The 17,768-nt window shown below is 37.4% G+C and overlaps 1 protein-coding gene across 4 annotated transcripts in view; it reads right to left on the reverse strand.

The window, feature by feature from the left end:
* DNAJC13 (DnaJ heat shock protein family (Hsp40) member C13) overlaps positions 1 to 17,768 on the reverse strand; it is a 123,074-nt gene that overhangs the window by 12,271 nt on the left and 93,035 nt on the right. For all 4 annotated transcript variants that reach the window (XM_073899927.1, XM_073899943.1, XM_025882202.2 and 1 more), the window contains exons 42-51: positions 15,707 to 15,820; positions 14,051 to 14,167; positions 12,534 to 12,711; positions 11,010 to 11,101; positions 9,026 to 9,125; positions 7,019 to 7,093; positions 6,691 to 6,803; positions 1,944 to 2,113; positions 1,754 to 1,796; positions 1,236 to 1,409 (exon numbers count right to left, since the gene is read on the reverse strand). In XM_073899927.1, the coding sequence (XP_073756028.1) occupies positions 1,236 to 1,409; positions 1,754 to 1,796; positions 1,944 to 2,113; positions 6,691 to 6,803; positions 7,019 to 7,093; positions 9,026 to 9,125; positions 11,010 to 11,101; positions 12,534 to 12,711; positions 14,051 to 14,167; positions 15,707 to 15,820 (1,176 nt within the window). The remainder of the gene's footprint in view (positions 1 to 1,235; positions 1,410 to 1,753; positions 1,797 to 1,943; positions 2,114 to 6,690; positions 6,804 to 7,018; positions 7,094 to 9,025; positions 9,126 to 11,009; positions 11,102 to 12,533; positions 12,712 to 14,050; positions 14,168 to 15,706; positions 15,821 to 17,768) is intronic.

Below are 17,768 nucleotides of genomic sequence, written 5' to 3' on the forward strand. Positions count from 1 at the left end.
TTCAGTCAATGTTGTAGAAATATGAGTATCAGGGAACATCACTAGTTCAGGAGAATGCATAAATCATGAAATGTGTTTCCCAGTTCTATTAAATATCCTACCGATATTTAGGATAAGGAACTTTCTGTTGTGGATGGCAAAGACCTGTAACTTATACCATTACAAGCAGACATACACAACCACAGCATCTTAAAAGAACATGGAAATTGGAACGAGCCCACAAAGAACAGTGATATGAGGAAAATATTGTGGTCATTCTTTCCCCTAAGTTTCTGCTTTCTGAGCATTTCATTTTTTTTTTTAAGGAAACTATGTATGTAGTAAAAATCCTAGTAAAGAGAAAACGTGACGGGGGGAAAGTGACATATGCAAATATCTGGTAAACTAATATTTTTTCTGAAGTTGTGCTAAGCTAATGAGAGTAACTAGTAATTTCTAGGTACCTGACATGTGCCAGACATTATGCTAAGGACCCTCTATAGATCAAAACTCATTAAAACCTCAGCCTGAGGGACAGGAGCTGTGATCCATCTATAAATGAGGCAGAGCCACGAAGTACTGCTCAAGGTCACAGAGTCAGTCAGTAGTGGAGCTGGTACTGGGGTCCAGGACCATCTAAGAACACAGCCTGGGCTCTTTATCACTTTCCCCCATAGCCAACCTGTTTAATATAACAACAGTCACGTCCCTCAATTATTTTTAATCTCAAGGTTTAAATAACAAAACCTTATATACTACCAAGATTTCTGACTCAGCAAATGAAGACCAAGGCTACTTTCTCACTCCTGCTTCCCTAGTAGCTTTTGGCTTTGAACAAAGGTACTAGGTTCACTCATATAGTTACTACTCTCCTGTCAACTTCTTTCATGAGGGTCATTCCAGTCATATATGGAAAGCTGAGTGAAGAACACACCCTAGCAGGACACACTTCCAGGGGAACACTGAACATTTAGGTTTCTCCTTAAAATTTTGCAGTCATTGGAAATGGGGTGGCAAAAACCTTCTTTTAGAGCTTCGGTAGTTGCTAGAAATAACATTCTGTCAATAGACATCTCCAAGTTTGGTTCAGAAATAACTCTTTTACTAACGAGTTTCACTTTCGAAATGCCCCAAAAAAGATGTATATGTATATTTGAATTTAAATGTGGTTGCTATATTGAAAGGTCAATAAACAGAAATACTATCAGTATATTTAGCAAACTATCTGAAATGTTTTGCTGCTGGCTGAAGCTTACATGTGGATTGTTCTTCTCCAGGAACTCAGTCAATTTTTCTAATAGTGCAATAAGAAATTCTCTGGGCTTCCTTAGAACCCATGCTGGTTGTGCAATAAAGATTCTCAAGAAAACTCCTCCAACAGCAAGTTCACCCTCTGCTTCTCCAAACACCACAGCAAAATCGTCAGGCAACTTTAAAGAAAGAAAGAAACATAGTCAAGTCACTTAACCATTAGTCCAACATGACACAAAAAATGCAAATCCCATTAATGGTTATTAATATAATCAAATTATAATCACCATAAATTTTATTTCCCTTAATAAAATTCAAAAAAGGTGCTTTTATTGGTTACTTAAAAAGTGAATATCCCTATTTTTAAATTTAAAACCTTGTTTTCCAGGGGAATATTTAAATGTCTTAATGACAAAATATCTAATTGTCATTAAACTGACTTAGTAGGAATTAAAAAACAACAAATCAACAAAAAATACAGTAAAATGTAAAATTCCTTCCTCTGAATAAAAGTATGTTTTACCTTCCAATTTACATCAGGGTTGTCTCGCTGATTTTTAAAGTGCCTTGGGGGGAACAAAAAGGAGGGGAAAATATCAAATATCAGTCACAAAATACACTTTCATTAACCTTTAGAATAAATATTAGAGAGGTGATGGACGATGTGGGAAACATCTGTCCTTTTTGGTGATTTACCCAAAGGCTTTACTTACTCTAGCATCATTTCTCTAACTGTTGTAGACACTTTATCTCTGGAGCTATCATTCCAAATCAACTCGGGATTTTCATGAGTTCCTTCAAAAATATGTACAGCAGCTTCAGGGTTGTCTCTCATGGCATCCATAAAAACACTTGGCAGAAATTTCATTAATGTAATGCGGACCTATATGAGGGGGTTTGAGAAAGAAAAAAGACCTATTGGACAGCTCAGTGTTTGGTGTGCTTTGTATTTCTCTAGGATGGAATATTGATGTATTTGTGGTATGGCTGATTTGGGCCTTAACTATTATCCAAACCGCCTGGAGTGGGAGAAGAGATCAACCTTGGTTTATGCAAAGGTAACTTTAACAAGACTTACATGACCCGCTCTTACGTACCTATCCAGTTTCATTTCTTCTCCTTCTTCAAATTTAAGAACCTTGAAGAAATTCAATATTGCTAATGCATACACTGTCCAGAGCACACCTTGCTAGATCATGCCTTGCACACACTATTTCTTCTTCCCAGAATACCCTTGGTTGGCCTGTCCCTCCAACTCTCCCCCAGGCCCCTTGCCCTTGCAAACAAATTTTTCTCAAGCTGCCTTTGTGCCTTTCAAGTGCATTTATTTTGCTATACTATGTTTTATATTATACTGTGCCTTTTTCCAAAAAGGACTTAAAATGCAGCTTTAAAAGTAACACAGGGGTGCCTGGCTGATTCAGTCAATAGAACATGCAACTCTTGCTCTCGCAGTCCAGTTTAAGCCCCATACTGGGTGTAGAGATTACTTAAAACAAAAGGGGGGAGGCAGTAAAAATAATGCATCTAACACACACACACACACACACATACATACACACACACACACACACACACACACAAAGAAAATTAGTTGGACGCATAACGACAAAGGGAAAATGAAGGTTGGGAAGTTTTCTCCTGCGGTCTTCACATGATTTTCTCTCCTTCATATCACTTGAGCCTGTGCTCAAACTTTTTTTTTTTTTTAAGATTTTATTTATTTGAAAGAGAGAGAGTGAACACAAGCATGGCGGAAGGAAGGAGGGAGAGGGAGAAGCAAACTCCCCACTGAGCGGGGAGCCCAATGCGGGGCTTGACCCTAGGACCCCAAGATCATGACTTGAGCCAAAGGCAGATGCTTCACTGACTGAGCCACCCAGTTTCCCCTCAGACTTATCTTCTGGAAAGCTTCCCTGACCTAGCCTTTCTTGCTCATTGCTTGTATTTTCAGCCCTTGGCATATAGCAGATAGTCAAAAACTTATTTGAACGAAGACTAATATAAAGTCAGTACACAAAGGAAACATCAAAAACTCTACATAATTGATGGTGATATACTACGAATTTAGTTTTGAACTTCCTAAGCAGCCAATGAACTAAAGAAAGTTATGTCAGTCACATAATAGACAGTATTCACAATATAGGAAGTATTTAACTTTTCTTGGTCATGAGAAAATTCAAACAGGAAGTGATCACTAATATTATTAAACATTCAAGTAAAACAATTTATATAATGCAAATTCTTTAGAGTTATGTCCAGGCTACTCAGTTATTCGAGAACAGGAGTTGGTACACTAGGAGCCAAACTTGGCCTGCCACCTGTTTTTGTATACAAAGTTTTATGGAAACACTGCCATGACCATTTACACAGTTACTGTCTACGGCTGCTTTCCTGTTATGATGGCAGAGCTGAGTATTTGTGAAAAAAATCAGATGACCCAAAAAGGATGCAATATTTACTATATTTTTTTCTTTTATAGAAAAAGTTTACTGGTCCCACCCCCATGTCACATCATGTATGAAAATTAACTCAAATGGATCTAGGATGTAAATCCAAGAGCTAAAACTATAAAACTCTAGTAAGAGGACAAATAGGCATAGCTCTTTGTAACCTCGGATTAGGCAATGGTTTTTAGATATGAGATCAAAAGCACAAGCTACAACAGCAACAAAAAAACCAGACTGAGCTTCATCAAAATTAAAAAATTTTGTACAATGGGGCACCTGGGTGGCACAGTCAGTTAAGCGTCTGACTCTTGGTTTTGGCTCAGGTTGTGATCTCGGAGTCATGAGATCGAGCCCTGTGTCGGGCTCCATGTTGGGTGAAGAGCCTGCTTGGGGTTTCTCTCTCTCTCTCTCTCTGCCCCTCCCCCTCACGCTCCCTCTCGCAAATAAATAAATCTTTAAAAAAAAAAATTTGTGCTTCAAAAGACACCATAAAAAAAATAGAATGACATTCATGGAATGAGAGAAAATATTTACAAATCATGTATTGGATAAGGGACTGGTATCCAAACAATTACAACTCAATAGTAAAAAGATAACCCAATTAAAGAATGAGAAAAAGATGCAAATAGACATTTTTCTTTTAGAAAACGTACAAATGGCCAATAAGCACATGAACAGATACTCAACATCATTAGTCACCAAGGAAATGCAAATCAAAACCACGAGATACCATTTCACACCCACTAGGATGGCTATAGTCAAAATAGATATCTAATAACAAGTGTCAGAGAGGCTGTGGAGAAATTAGAACCCTCAGAAACTGCTGGTGGGAATGTAAAATCGTGCAGCCATTTTGGAAAACAGTATGACAATTCCTCAAAACGTTAAATAGTACCCTCCGATCCAGAAATTCTACTCTCAGAGAAATAAAATACATATCCACATGAAAACTTGTACACAAATGTTCACAGCAAGTAGAAACAAGTCACATGCCCATCAACTGATAAATGGAAAAGCAAATGCAGTGTATCTATACAAGGGAATATTATTTGGCAATAAAAAGGAATGAAGTATTGAAACTTGCAACAGTATGGAATAACCTTGAAAACATGCTAAGTGACAGAACCCAGTCACAGAAGAACACATATTGTATGATTTCACTCATATGAAATGCTCAGAAAAGACAAATCTAGAAAGTAAGTTAGTGGTTGCCAGATGCTGGAAGAGGGGGAATGGGGAGTGACCTCTAAAGGGAACAGTTTTTTTCCCTGGATTGATGAAAACTGACAGTGGTTACCCAACCTTTGGATATACTAAAACCACTGAATTGTTCACTTTACATGTGTACACTGTATGCTATGTCAATTATATCTCAACAAAGCTGTTATCAAAAAAGGGGAACAAAGTTTACTGATCCCAGTTCTAAAATATCTTCCTGCAAAGCATTCAATAAAGGAGCTGGTACTTGTATTGTTCCTATACAAAAAATTTAACTGTAAATATATTCACCTTGATAAAATTTGTCCCTCATGTATTCTGAAGGACAAAAAATTACTAAAGAGCTCAAATTCAACTCCAGTACATGTTTAAACAGCTAAAACATTATCTAAATCATGTAATATTGAATATTACAACTATGAGTACCCAACTCTAGCTTTAAGAAAACTCAGTATTGGGGCATCTGGGTGGCTCAGTCGTTAAGCGTCTGCCCTCAGCTCAGGTCATGATCCCAGGGTCCTGGGATCAAGTCCCACATTGGGCTCCCTGCTCGGCAGGAAGCCTGCTTCTCCCTCTCCCACTCCCCCTGCTTGTGTTCCTGCTCTCGCTGTCTCTGTCAAATAAATAAATAAAATCTTTAAAAAAAAAAAAACTCAATATTAAATATCAATATTCATGCTTTTATGGACCCTTTCTATAGACATCCAAATGTACTCTCCCTCATCAACCCTTGTGATGACAGACTGTTAACTGTATTCCCAAAGTAAAATTGTTTCAGGGCCTATGACACATTCTCAACATCCAGATCTAGAAATGAGACAAGGAAAAAACCTAAATCCAGATTGTTTTTTTTTGTTTTTTCAATTAAAGATTTTATTTATTTATTTGACAGAGAGAGACAGCGAGAGAGGGAACACAAGCTGGGGGAGAGGGAGAAGCAGGCTTCCCGCCGAGTAGGGAGCCCGATGCGGGGCTCGATCCCAGGACCCTGAGATCATGACCTGAGCCGAAGGCAGACGCTTAATGACTGAGCCACCCAGGCACCCCTCGAGATTGTTTTACTGATGTAAAATCGACTTGGAAGTGGGGGCTCAGGAAGCCTCTGAGTCCTGACACATTTCTCTGAGGTGCTGCTTCAAGGGCTAGCACAGACAATGAATGCTTCAGTGAGCACTACTTCTGCTGAAACTGAGTTAATAACAGGAGACTGATTACACCTGTGTCTGGATGGAATTCTACTTAGAAGTAAGTACTGTTTTAATACGTTCCTGGTCTAAAAACGGGACTGTGTTTCCAAAGAGCATCTGCTCATCTCCAGATTCTGGACGAAAGATCTCCTTGCAGAATGGAGAGGCTGTTACACTCACGTGCCTGTGTGGACTTACTTCCCAAAGTGGTGTAGCCTTACTAACAAAGGTGTGGGGTAAGAACATAGATCACCATCTCCCCTTCACTAGCTGCTTCCACAGGCCAATCCTCACAGTGTCAAAGTCTAACCTAATTATCTTCTGTCAAAACTTAACACATACTTTTGTTCTTTCTTCAAGGAAGGTAAACAGTTTAACACCATAACCCAAACACCGTCTTAAGACTTCTCAATTCCAATACAGGCTTCTCCAACTATAATTTTTCTCAAAGTAGTAATATAGAGCAACAATTTCAAGTATCTTCCAACTTTCACATCAAATCATGTCCTTATCCTCACCATCAGACTTTGGTAAATTTCATCAAATCAGTATCAAAGTAACAAGAGCTTAAATAATTTCTTTCTAAGGACCTACTTTGTGCTCACCTTTGGACCTATTAGTTTGTCTGCGATCATTTTAGCAAAAAGTTCCGCTGTTTGGGCTCGAACCTGTGGATGTGTTGAATTGCAGAACATATCTAGTAAGTAAATCAAAGCTCCTATGAAGGAAAAAAAGAATTAGCACTTAAACTATAAAGAATGACTTTTCTGATCAGCTGAATTCATTTTCAACTTTATTTCAACTTAATGCAGTTTTTTTTTAATTATAAGCCTTCCAAAGCATTTTTCTAGTTTAGCAGACTATACAAAACAGTTCAAAATAAGCTTCACTTATTTTGAGCATGACTGGATAAGAAAGCACTCTATACATTACCTTTTGCCATTGCTTCTTTGATTATTTTTGTGCTTGATGTCAAAGCATAAAGAGTTTCTAAAACAAGCTGGCGACCTGCAGGGTAAAAGATATTTCAAGGAATGCATCATCATCACATTAGCTGACATTTACTGGGCATCAGCTCTGTGCCTGGCACTGACCTAGGTGATCTACAGAGGGTATCATACTTATCTCTTCACAAAACCAGAGACAGGTATTACCATGGCCTTATTAGGAATGAGGAAGATGAGGCCCAGTTTAACCAGTCCATGGTATCACAGCTAGTGAGTGGTATAGCTGGGTTTTACATACAGGTCTTTCTGACTCCAAACTGCACACTCGTAACCACCGTGCCATACTGTCTTCATACCTTATTGTTCACTACATGGGCAAAATCTTCTCACCTCCTGGAACCACCCTGAAGACACTGGTCAGGCATCAAAGATCTTTATCTGGTGCTACGGCCTTAGAGAAGTGAGTTGGAAGCAGCAGTTGTAAGACACTGCTCCAATCTAAGACATGACAGTATCCTTCTGGACACAGCCTACACACCTCTCATCCCTTGCCATCAAAGTATACTCAGCTATTGGACTTTACTCTTCCAGAGTCAAAGAGCAATGACAGACAGCTGACCAAAGGGGTAAGAACTGGCAAAGAGGGTGGAGGCCGCCAAGAATTAGGCTGATGCTGAAGCAACAACAAAGGCAGGTCCCTGGGCTGGGCTCCATTCACATACAGGAAAACACACATTCAAAAGGAGGTTCCCAAGAGAAGCAACAATACTTTACTGAAAATGCACCACTGTTTAAACATAGTTTCAAAGGAAAACAACAAGTCTTTGGAGGGGGAACAGGAAGGTTAAATATTTTATGTGTTTAATATCCCTTAGCAAACAGTGGAAGAGAGATAATTTAGTCTAAAATATAAATGACGGCGGAGTAGGCTGAGATAGCTAGATGTCAGCTATTTAACCTCTAAGATTAAAATAGTGATTGGACTATAATTTTCAAACTATGATTTTTGTAACATTCTTTACTTCATTAGTGTAATTTTGCATTGTTTGAAGCCTCACAAAGCTACTGAAAACCAATAAAAAAGAAAAACCAACTAAGGCTGTAAGTATGACACAAATGATCTGCAAATGACTTTCAAAAGCTGTCATTTTAGAGAACTATTTCAAATGTCATTTATTAAGAAAACAAAATTATTCAATGGAAATTCAACTCCATGCAAGTCACTGAACTTGCACTACTTGCGTGCAAGGCACTAAGGCATAAAATGAAAGAGACAGGTTCTTGTTCTCAAGGAGGTAGATAGGTGTGAGCCAAGAGCAACACGGCTTCCAAAGCCAAGTGAATAATGCATTCTGATAGTCAGTGGTGAAGTTGGAGCTGTAACTGCCATTGCCTTTGAAAAGCAATCTCAAGGTTGATTCTAGCCCAGATACACACTACTTACTACGCTAGACAATTGCACAGTTTAAAAGGAGCCTATATCAGTGCCGGCTGTATTCAAGAAATAAGATAGGTATATTTTTAAAAACTGATCTCACCTTGGTGGTAATAATCTCTATCTGCATCAAATCAGTAAAGGACAAATAATGCAGGATTGAATTCTAAGTTGAAAACAAGGTAATTTTTATCTTAAGCATTTTTTCCTGTCATCCAAGACCAATGATGTTTCTTTATAAACCATGGGCCAATTCTCAATTACTCATGTGCATACCATACTCAGAAAACTGAAAAACCTAGGTTATTTTCCTTTGCTTTTCGACCGCTCTTACCTCTAACTTTCAACTTTTGAAACGGGAAATACAAAATAGTGTTATTGACTCATGTAAAACATAATTAGGAAGACAACTTTAATATAAAGAATACCACTTAAAAGATTCCAAAGTAAATATGGATATCATGTTTTGTTAGAGGTCTTCTATTCGCTATGTAACTGCTCCCTCTATAGGTTGGCCGTGCTGTGCTTTCCAAAATTCCATTCATGAAATATACATACTTGATGGTAATGAATGTAGAAGAGCCAATAAATTGGACAAAACCATTGATTCAGCAATATTGTTGACACAATCCTGGTTAGATGTCACTATATTCACAACCTGAAAATTAAATCAACAGGATTTTAAGAGTTTGGGAAATAATTTTGGACCTAAATAAAGTCCAGTTAGTCAGACCTAAATAAATTTGAGCCTTCACAAAAGTGGAAAAAAAAATGTTTGGAGGACAAAATAATTTTTAAGAGTTTAATTTTAAAAGATTGGCTTTATTACTTTGATCTTTTGTGAAATAATAAAAATAATTAAAAATGTTAATGTTCATGTATATATTATATATATTAGCTTCCTGTTAATTTAGAGATAAGAATTAAATGTAATAATCTAAAAAATATTTTAGAAACAAGTCACAGTCTCGAGGTTATGAGGAATCCTTCAATCCTATACTGGTTCATGCTCTGTAACTATGTATTCCAATCACAGAACTGGGGTGGGGAGTGGTTAGGAAGATCATGACCCTTACTACTGGGACTTTATTTTTGCTTTTAGAGGGAGAGAGTAAATGTCTTCAGTGCCCAGCACAACAGATTTAGTTTATCTATTATAAAGAAACAGGCATGTGTTTCTTTCAAAGAGGATGACCTCTCAAGTCTAACTTTTATAGTATACATCTAAAGATCAATGTCACTTAACTTGAACCATGTGGTCAGCATCTCAAACCAATATGTTAGATTTAATAACATTCATTTAAAAAGTTACAAGGTATGTGGAGGAATTAAGTAGAGAAACGCTCTTCAATTAAAAGAACATGCTTGTTAAGCTTTTTGACCAATCTAACTTGTATTATTTTACTAAAAATCTTTTTTTAAATTTTTTATTGTTATGTTAATCATCATACATCATTAGTTTTTGATGTAGTGTTCGATGATTCATTTTTTGTGTATAACACCCAGTGCTCCATGCAATCTTTTAAACCAAAATGCAACCTAAGATCATACTACTCAACTAATTCATAAACTGCTCATAAACCTGTTAATGCAGGGTTTAATCTGGTGTTCTTTACAATAAATTGTATATGTTACAGTTAGCAGGATCAGGGGTGCCTGGGTGGCTCAGTTGGTTAAGCAACTGCCTTCAGCTCGGGTCATGATCCCAGGGTCCTGGGATCGAGCCCCGCATCAGACTCCCTGCTCAATGGGAAGCGTGCTTCTCTCTCCCGCTCCCCTGCTTGTGTGCTCTCTCTCTCCCCCATGCTTTCTCTAACAAATAAATAAAATCTTCAAAAAAAAAAAAAAATTAGCAGGATCATCTGAAAAATGATCCTGGGAGCTTACTCTGGGTTGCCTAGACAAGGAGACCCCTGTAGCCAGGGACCTCCTGCTTCTCCCAGAGGAAAAGGCTGTACCCAGCTTCCCATGGGACCAGTGGTTTCATTCTCCTAAAAAAGGGACTTCCAACTTCTCTTGGACCTCTAAAGCCCAAAGGTTCTGGGCCGCTGGCTTTCTTAGCTCCTGTAAACAGCATAACAGCCCAGTTGTCTGTAACACTCAATGAAGGGAAGGGGGTAGGTTGTCCTCTGAACACAAACCTACAGTGTGTGGCCAGCAGTATGCCCTGGTCTCTGGGGACACTGAGAGATCAGGGAAATCCTACCCCTCTTCTTGTCATCTCTGGCTGCCAAGCTTCCCCAGTAAAGCACCCCCTTAACCCACACTGCAGGACACTATACAATGCATCCCAAGTTCTGATGCATGACAGACAATGACCACACAGGGAACCACCTTGAACAACACTGTGTAATGTTTGCTCTTCAAAATGAGTATACTAATTTAAATTTTAAGAACATATTTACTTGGCTTAATAGACAAAATGAAGGAAAAAAAAAAGAAAATATATGCATACTTTCATTCAACCCCAGATGGTAGTTAATCAAGGCCTAAACCACATATAGTAGTAAAGACAGCATGCTTTAATATAAAATTCCTTTACCTCTAAAGCCAATTGCTGCACTTGACCTGCTCCATGGACTCGGAGAAGAGAAAATATTAACTTAAAGTGCCCAATGCATTCACTTTCAGAGCCTAGGGAATAAGAATAAAAGGTTTATCTTTTATTTTTAAGAGATGTTCTAAAGTACAGACCTTCAGAAAACTGATCTACTCTGTTGTTTACTGTCAATTATAAGTCTATGATAAACCCTTTCTCAACATTGGTGACATGAAATGAATGGAGTACCTCCTGAGCAGCAGTAAATCTTAAGAGGCAAAAAGTAAGACAGAATTTCTTTGGTTTGTTTTGTTTTCATTTCCATCCATACCCCTAGCCCTCAGGCTAAAAACAAGAAATATACCAAATACATAATCCAAATGCAACTTAAAAAACAAGGGTATAAGGTGTTAATTTTACTCTTTACTCTAGACCTTAGAGCTACCCCCCCTCAGCCTAATTACATTTTGGGAGAGTGTGACATCATTTGCTTTTAATTTAGACTGAATTAGAACTCTGCCACTTGAGGACTACATTACAAACAACTGTATGGATACACAAAGGACTCCTTATGAAAATACATAAAACTTAATAGTATTTTCATTCCTACCCACCTCAAACCCCAATCCCATATATTTCCTACCATTCTGTTCATAGAATAAAAATATTAAACATTAAGACTCCGTTCAGTGTATTTTTCCTTTTATGACATGGTAGTAACACACACAGTATAATTGTAATTTTTTGAGGCTTCTGAAGATAATTCACTAAGACTCCTCAACTTAAAGGAGTCTGAAAATATTCTATAAATAGATTGCTTTTAAATTCATTTTCAAACCACTACAGTACCGAATATATACAGAAAAGAGCAAAAGAGTACCTGAAAGTTAATGATAAATGTCAATAAAAAGGATTTGGGGTCTTCAAGTTACTTAACCGAATTTGTATTGTTTCAGGTTTTTTATGCTCCATATTTGTTATCAAAGTTAGAATTAGAAGAAGCTTTCAAATTTTCACTCATGCATCTCCCTGCTGTCAGGCAAGAGTGGTAACATTTTTGGAAATGTCCTCTTAAGGCTGTTGAAGAATGAAAACTCACACTTTTTTCAATTTTTATACACCAAAAGCTGCAGGTAGTTTCTCAAAAATATAAGTGCCCATATGTACACAGCACTGTGTTAGATACTAGAAGAGACAAATCAGATCGCCTAATAAATCAATCTAACTTAAGCACTTATATGTCAACTTATGTCATCAATGTGAAATTTTATACTATCAAGTTATTCTGTCTTTTCAACTCATTGAGACTCATTTTCTCTTAGAGATATGAATTCTAAACATGATGCCTTGATCTCTCTCTTCCTTCCACCCTGTTTTTATAGGTAAAAAATTAAGAGCTCAATTCTTATTACATTATACCAAGTAAAACATTATAACCAAGTATACTATTTTCTTTGAGTTTCTCTGATAAAATTGAGAATTGGAATTATTTTAAGGATCTTACTGATCAAGGGTAGAGTCACACACCTGGATTATATTTTATGACATTTCTCAGAGCCTCCAAAGCCATTTCGACTCTTGGCAAGCGGTCTCCATGTTGCTCCGACTCCACTTTTGCAGCATGTGTGATAGCCATGAACGTGTGGAGGTACTGGGCCTGGGAGCCTATATAATCCAAAAGACTTGCAGCAAATGCTTTTGGAACCTAAGTCAAGTGGAGAAATATTTACAAACATGTGTGCCCTCAGAAGTAACTATAAGACTCCAGAGCAACAACCATCCCCTTCCCCCCAAAAAACTTCAAGGTACGGAACGATTAAATTATACATATACATGAACATCTATGGATTTGGGGACAGAGTGGGGAGTAAAACTCAGATGCATTAGAAAGCATTTCTCAACTTTTTTTGTCCCAAAACATTAGAGATCTGATATACCACTAGGACCTTAGCATATCAATTCTGAATTAGTATATCTCTCCCTTTTACAAATCAAAGTAATTGATAGTACCATATGTAACTTCTACAATTTGGTTATATTTTTCTATTTTAAAAAATATATATTTGGAATATAAATTCGAAGGACAGTTTTCAAAGAGACTTCACAAATCAATGAACTCATCCTGCTTAACAGCTATTTATACATATTATTCTGTGATACATAATATACATTATGGCTTAGTAGATTCCTTTTTTTCCCCAAGTGCAAACTTTAAAACAAAGCCTCACTGGGGCACCTGGTTGGCTCATTTGGTTAAGCGTCTGCCTTCGGCTCAGGTCATGATCCCAGGGTCCTGGGATGGAGCCCCGCATTGGGCTCCCTGCTCAGTGGGGAGCCTGCTTCTCCCTCTGCCTGCCCCTACACCATCCTCGTGCTTTCTCTCAAATAAATAAAATCCTTAAAAAATAAAAACAAAAACAAAGCCTCACTTCTTCCCTCTTTACAAACCAAGCAACCACCAAATCCTCCTTGCCACTCCCTCCAAAAAAAAAAACTACAACAAAAAAATTCCTACATGATCACCAAGCTCCAGAAGACAAAAAAGCTCCTCTTTTGCTTCTGAAAGTGATTAGGGATCATCACAAGAAACGACATGGTTTGACCTCAATCATTTTCTAAAAAATCTCTTTGTTTTCCACTGGTATTTTCTTATTTTCCTCTAATAATTGGCCAGAGAAGTACTTCTGTCTGGTGGTCTGATATTGTACATGATGGAATGAATGTGTAAATGACCTTGCACTTCCAGGAGAGACTAGTAAGTTGAAGGCATATGCACATGACACAGGTAGCATTATGCCTAAAATATGAAAAAATAGTTGGGCAGGAATAACTTATTTTCATGAATCCACAAAACTAAATTCTTCAACATGCAAAATAAAGAGGCTTATAAATTACCAATGGTAAACCCCATCACACACCCAGGTTAGTATAAGGCATTTGGCAAAGAATATGTATTATTTTAACTTATTCAGTGTGAATAAACTAGTAGCTTTCAATAACAAGTGACTGAAGGTATCAGACAAAACTAAAAGTAGAGAGCTTACCTCTAGTTGGAAAGTAGGGACTTCGTTATACACCCTAACAAAAATTTCCCCTACAATAAGTTCTTTGGCATGATCGCTATAGACAAATTCTGATCCATAAGTTTTGTCACAATCACCCTTTTTAAAAAAGAAAATAGACTGTTAGATGTAAATCAGAATCATCAGTGTCTGGTTTATAAATCTAACCATATTCAATTTAATAACTTGGATAGCCTGGAATAGCCTGGAAGTTCCATTTCTTATCTAGAGGAAAAATGTGGGGGGACACACATCATAGCACTCAGTGCTGTACTAATGTTTACAACTAATAATATGAATTCTGCAATAGGCATGGGGTTACTTTTTAGTCCAAAGGTTAATATTATAACTCATTTTAAGATTTCAAAAGATCACAGAGGTCATCCAATGAAGTGTCTTAGAGCTAATGTTTATAAAGCAAGTATGACACTTGGTTCTTCTCACTCCACTCAGCAGATATTTGGCCTAGTCAGCTCTGGGGTGATGGAGCTAAGAAATGAACACATCTGGACTGACCTTTAAAAAGTAATACACTGAATGGAAGCGCTAGAAAATGGAGTCTCTGAAGAAAAAAAAAAAAAAACCGACACGGTAATATTACAGAGGTTGCCAAACCAGGAAGAGTTTCCATTTGAGGAAAAGGAAAAAGAAGAGGAATGGGAAAAAAACAGTACCAATGAAGATTTAGGTTGAAATTACACAGAATTTAAGTTGGACTGAAATGATACAGAAAAGTATACAATAAATTGTAAAGTGTTAAAGATGCTGGGTGCCTGGGTGGCTCAGTTGGTTAAGCGACTGCCTTCGGCTCAGGTCATGATCCCGGAGTCCCAGGATCGAGTCCCGCATTGGGCTCCCTGCTGAGCAGGGAGTCTGCTTCTCCCTCTGACCCTCCCCCCTCTCATGCTCTCTCTCTCTCTCTCATTCTCTCTCTCAAATAAATAAATAAATAAATAAAATCTTTAAAAAAATTAAAAAAAAAAAGATGCTATTATGTTTCTTCTGGTAAAAGAACAGATGTATAAAAATGTGAGACCTGTTCTCCCCAGCTATGCAATTCTCAAAACTTCAATCTATATAGAGTTCTGAGTGACTATCACGAAATGAGTTAAAAAAAAAAAAAAATCTTGAATAATTCAGGACATAACAGTGGTGTTTATTGTTTAGTAAGTTCTAAGCCCATAAACGTAATTGTCTGCTAAACCATCAAGTCTCAACCATCTACTGTATGGATTATGCAAGCCTTATCCTTATTGGCCACAGTATTGTCTCATTTTTTTTTTTTCCATAGCTTCACAGATTCTCCACTAGGAGGTGGCAAGACAGGAGAAACTGTTCGATTCTGATACCAGAAAGCAACGTCAATGTACTGGGAAAAGAGGCTGAAGAGAACAATTACAATGATTCTGTAGAGAAAAATTCATTAAAACGGGGAACAACTACACATAAACAGGACCACAATCACGAATGTATCATTAAGTACAAGAATGCCGTTCCTTACGTGGGCCACACATTAGGTGGAAAAACCTGTAGGCCTGATTAACACCAAATGGAGAAACTGTCTTGTCACTACTGAGTTCCCAGAGAATATTTTTTTGAGACTAAGTCACCCCAGAAGTTTATGAAACAATAACATACTTTTTTAATCATGTTTTCTTGTTGGGATTCAAGAAACTCAAGTAGTTCTGCTCTTGTAGAATTGTTCCATATCAAATAAGGGCTCTCAGTGTTGCTGTTGAGCATCTTCAGAATCTAGGACACAGAATGTTACTGTTTTATAACATTTAGAAAAAAATAGTGCAAGTTATCATTTATTGAAACTGCTGATGACATGCCAAGCACCGGAATAAGTGCCTTAAGTAAAATGGGCCTCAATAACTCCATCAAGTTTGTTGATATTATCCATTTTGCAGCTGAGAAAAATCAAAGCTAAGAGCAATCTAATGATTTGTCCCAGGTCACACAGCACAGCCCTTCAGCTGGGAAAAGTGGGATTCAAATCAGAGTCTGTGTGACTTCACCTCCTTAACATTTGCTCTGCTACAGTGAAAATTATGAGATAGTTTGTGCTGAAAACATTTAATAAATAAACACTTAGTAAACACAAGCTTAGAAAGAACAATACCATACTAACTTTATACAAACACATCTGAAAACAAAATCTAAGTGTCTCTGAAGCATACTGCTATGAAGGGAAGCAAAATTTATGGGCAGAGAGTAACTTCAGATTTTCCTGGCCAAACCCAGATTCAAGGCTGCATTAAGCAGTTATGAAGGCATAGCTTCTGACTGCTTAGCCATCCATGGTGCGGAATTTCCCTTTGTCTATTTAGTTCTCAATTAGAAGTGTATAAATAGACATTTGACTCTCCTTCAAATGTTTTAATACAAAGTTTTGTACATTTTACACTTATAAAGCTCTATGCTAGCAGGAAAACAGTGGGTTATTACTTTCATCTTAGATAAAACCAATTAACCTGTTTTTAAAATGTTAACTACATTTTTAAAATGTTAAAATAAAACTACTGTTTTAAAATGTTAAGTAAAATGATAAAAGAATACAGTCTTAGGAGGGATGCCTGGATGGCTCAGTAGGTTAAGTGTCTGCCTTTAGCTCAAGTCATGATCTTAGGGTCCTGGGATCAAGTCCCGCATTGGGCTCCTTGCTCAGCAGGGAGTCTGTTTTTCCCTCTGCCTGCCGCTCCTCCCCCCTGCTTGTTCCCTCTCTCTCTGACAAATAAATCAATAAAATCTTTTTAAAAAGAATACATTCTTAGGAGAATTTTAAAACTTTGAGAACTGGTGGTTTAAAATAAGCATTTTTAGGGTGCTTGGGTGGCTCAGTTGGTTAAGCGACTGCCTTCAGCTCAGGTCATGATCCTGGAGTCCCAGGATCAAGTCCCGCATCGGGTTCCCTGCTGAGCAGGGAGTCTGCTTCTCCCTCTGACCCTCCCCCCCTCATGCTCTATCTCATTCTGTCTCTCAAATAAAGTATTTAAAAAAAATAAAATAAGCATTTTGAAAAATCCAGATGGGAGTTCAGACCAAGATTCTAAAATGCTTTTTTTCCCTCCCTGTAGTTTATCAACAACCTGCAAAGAATGGAAAGAATGTCTCACCAACAAAATATATCATGCTGGTGAACACAAAATTCAGAAAAAGTACAAGGATCAAGCATTTAAAGCTCTTCGCCCTTACTCAAGGGGCACTGAAAAGCAATGGCCTACACCAAGAAAAGAAGATTGAGTTAAAAAAAAAAAAGTTTAATAAATTCTAAGAATACTTTACATTTGGAACATTGAGGACTTCTTCCCTTACAAAAGTACTGGATAATCATTACAGAAAACATAAAAATAGCCTACAATTCTGCCATTCAGGGATAACTACAGTTAACATATTAGTATAGATCCATCCATCCATTTTTTTAACACCAAAAATGGGATTTTTAGCCTTTTCACTTAAAATACTTTAAACATCTTTTAATGTCTTTATGCCTTTACAACTTAAGGCTTCATGGTATTCTAATGAATGGATTTTTATAGTTTAATTCTTTAATGCTACATTCTTAGATTGCTTCTCAATGATCCTCACAGAAGAGGCCAAAGAGGTTGGGAGAGCTGTCAAAGTCATACTTGATTTCTGTCATGAATGCATGCGTGTGTGTGTGTGTGTGTGTGTGTGTGTGTGTGTGTGTGTGTGT

The sequence above is a fragment of the Callorhinus ursinus genome, unplaced genomic scaffold, assembly GCF_003265705.2.
Source record: "Callorhinus ursinus isolate GAN/ISIS: 27379988/994484 unplaced genomic scaffold, GSC_fseal_2.0 scaffold1, whole genome shotgun sequence".
Classification (NCBI taxonomy): Eukaryota; Metazoa; Chordata; class Mammalia; order Carnivora; family Otariidae; genus Callorhinus; species Callorhinus ursinus.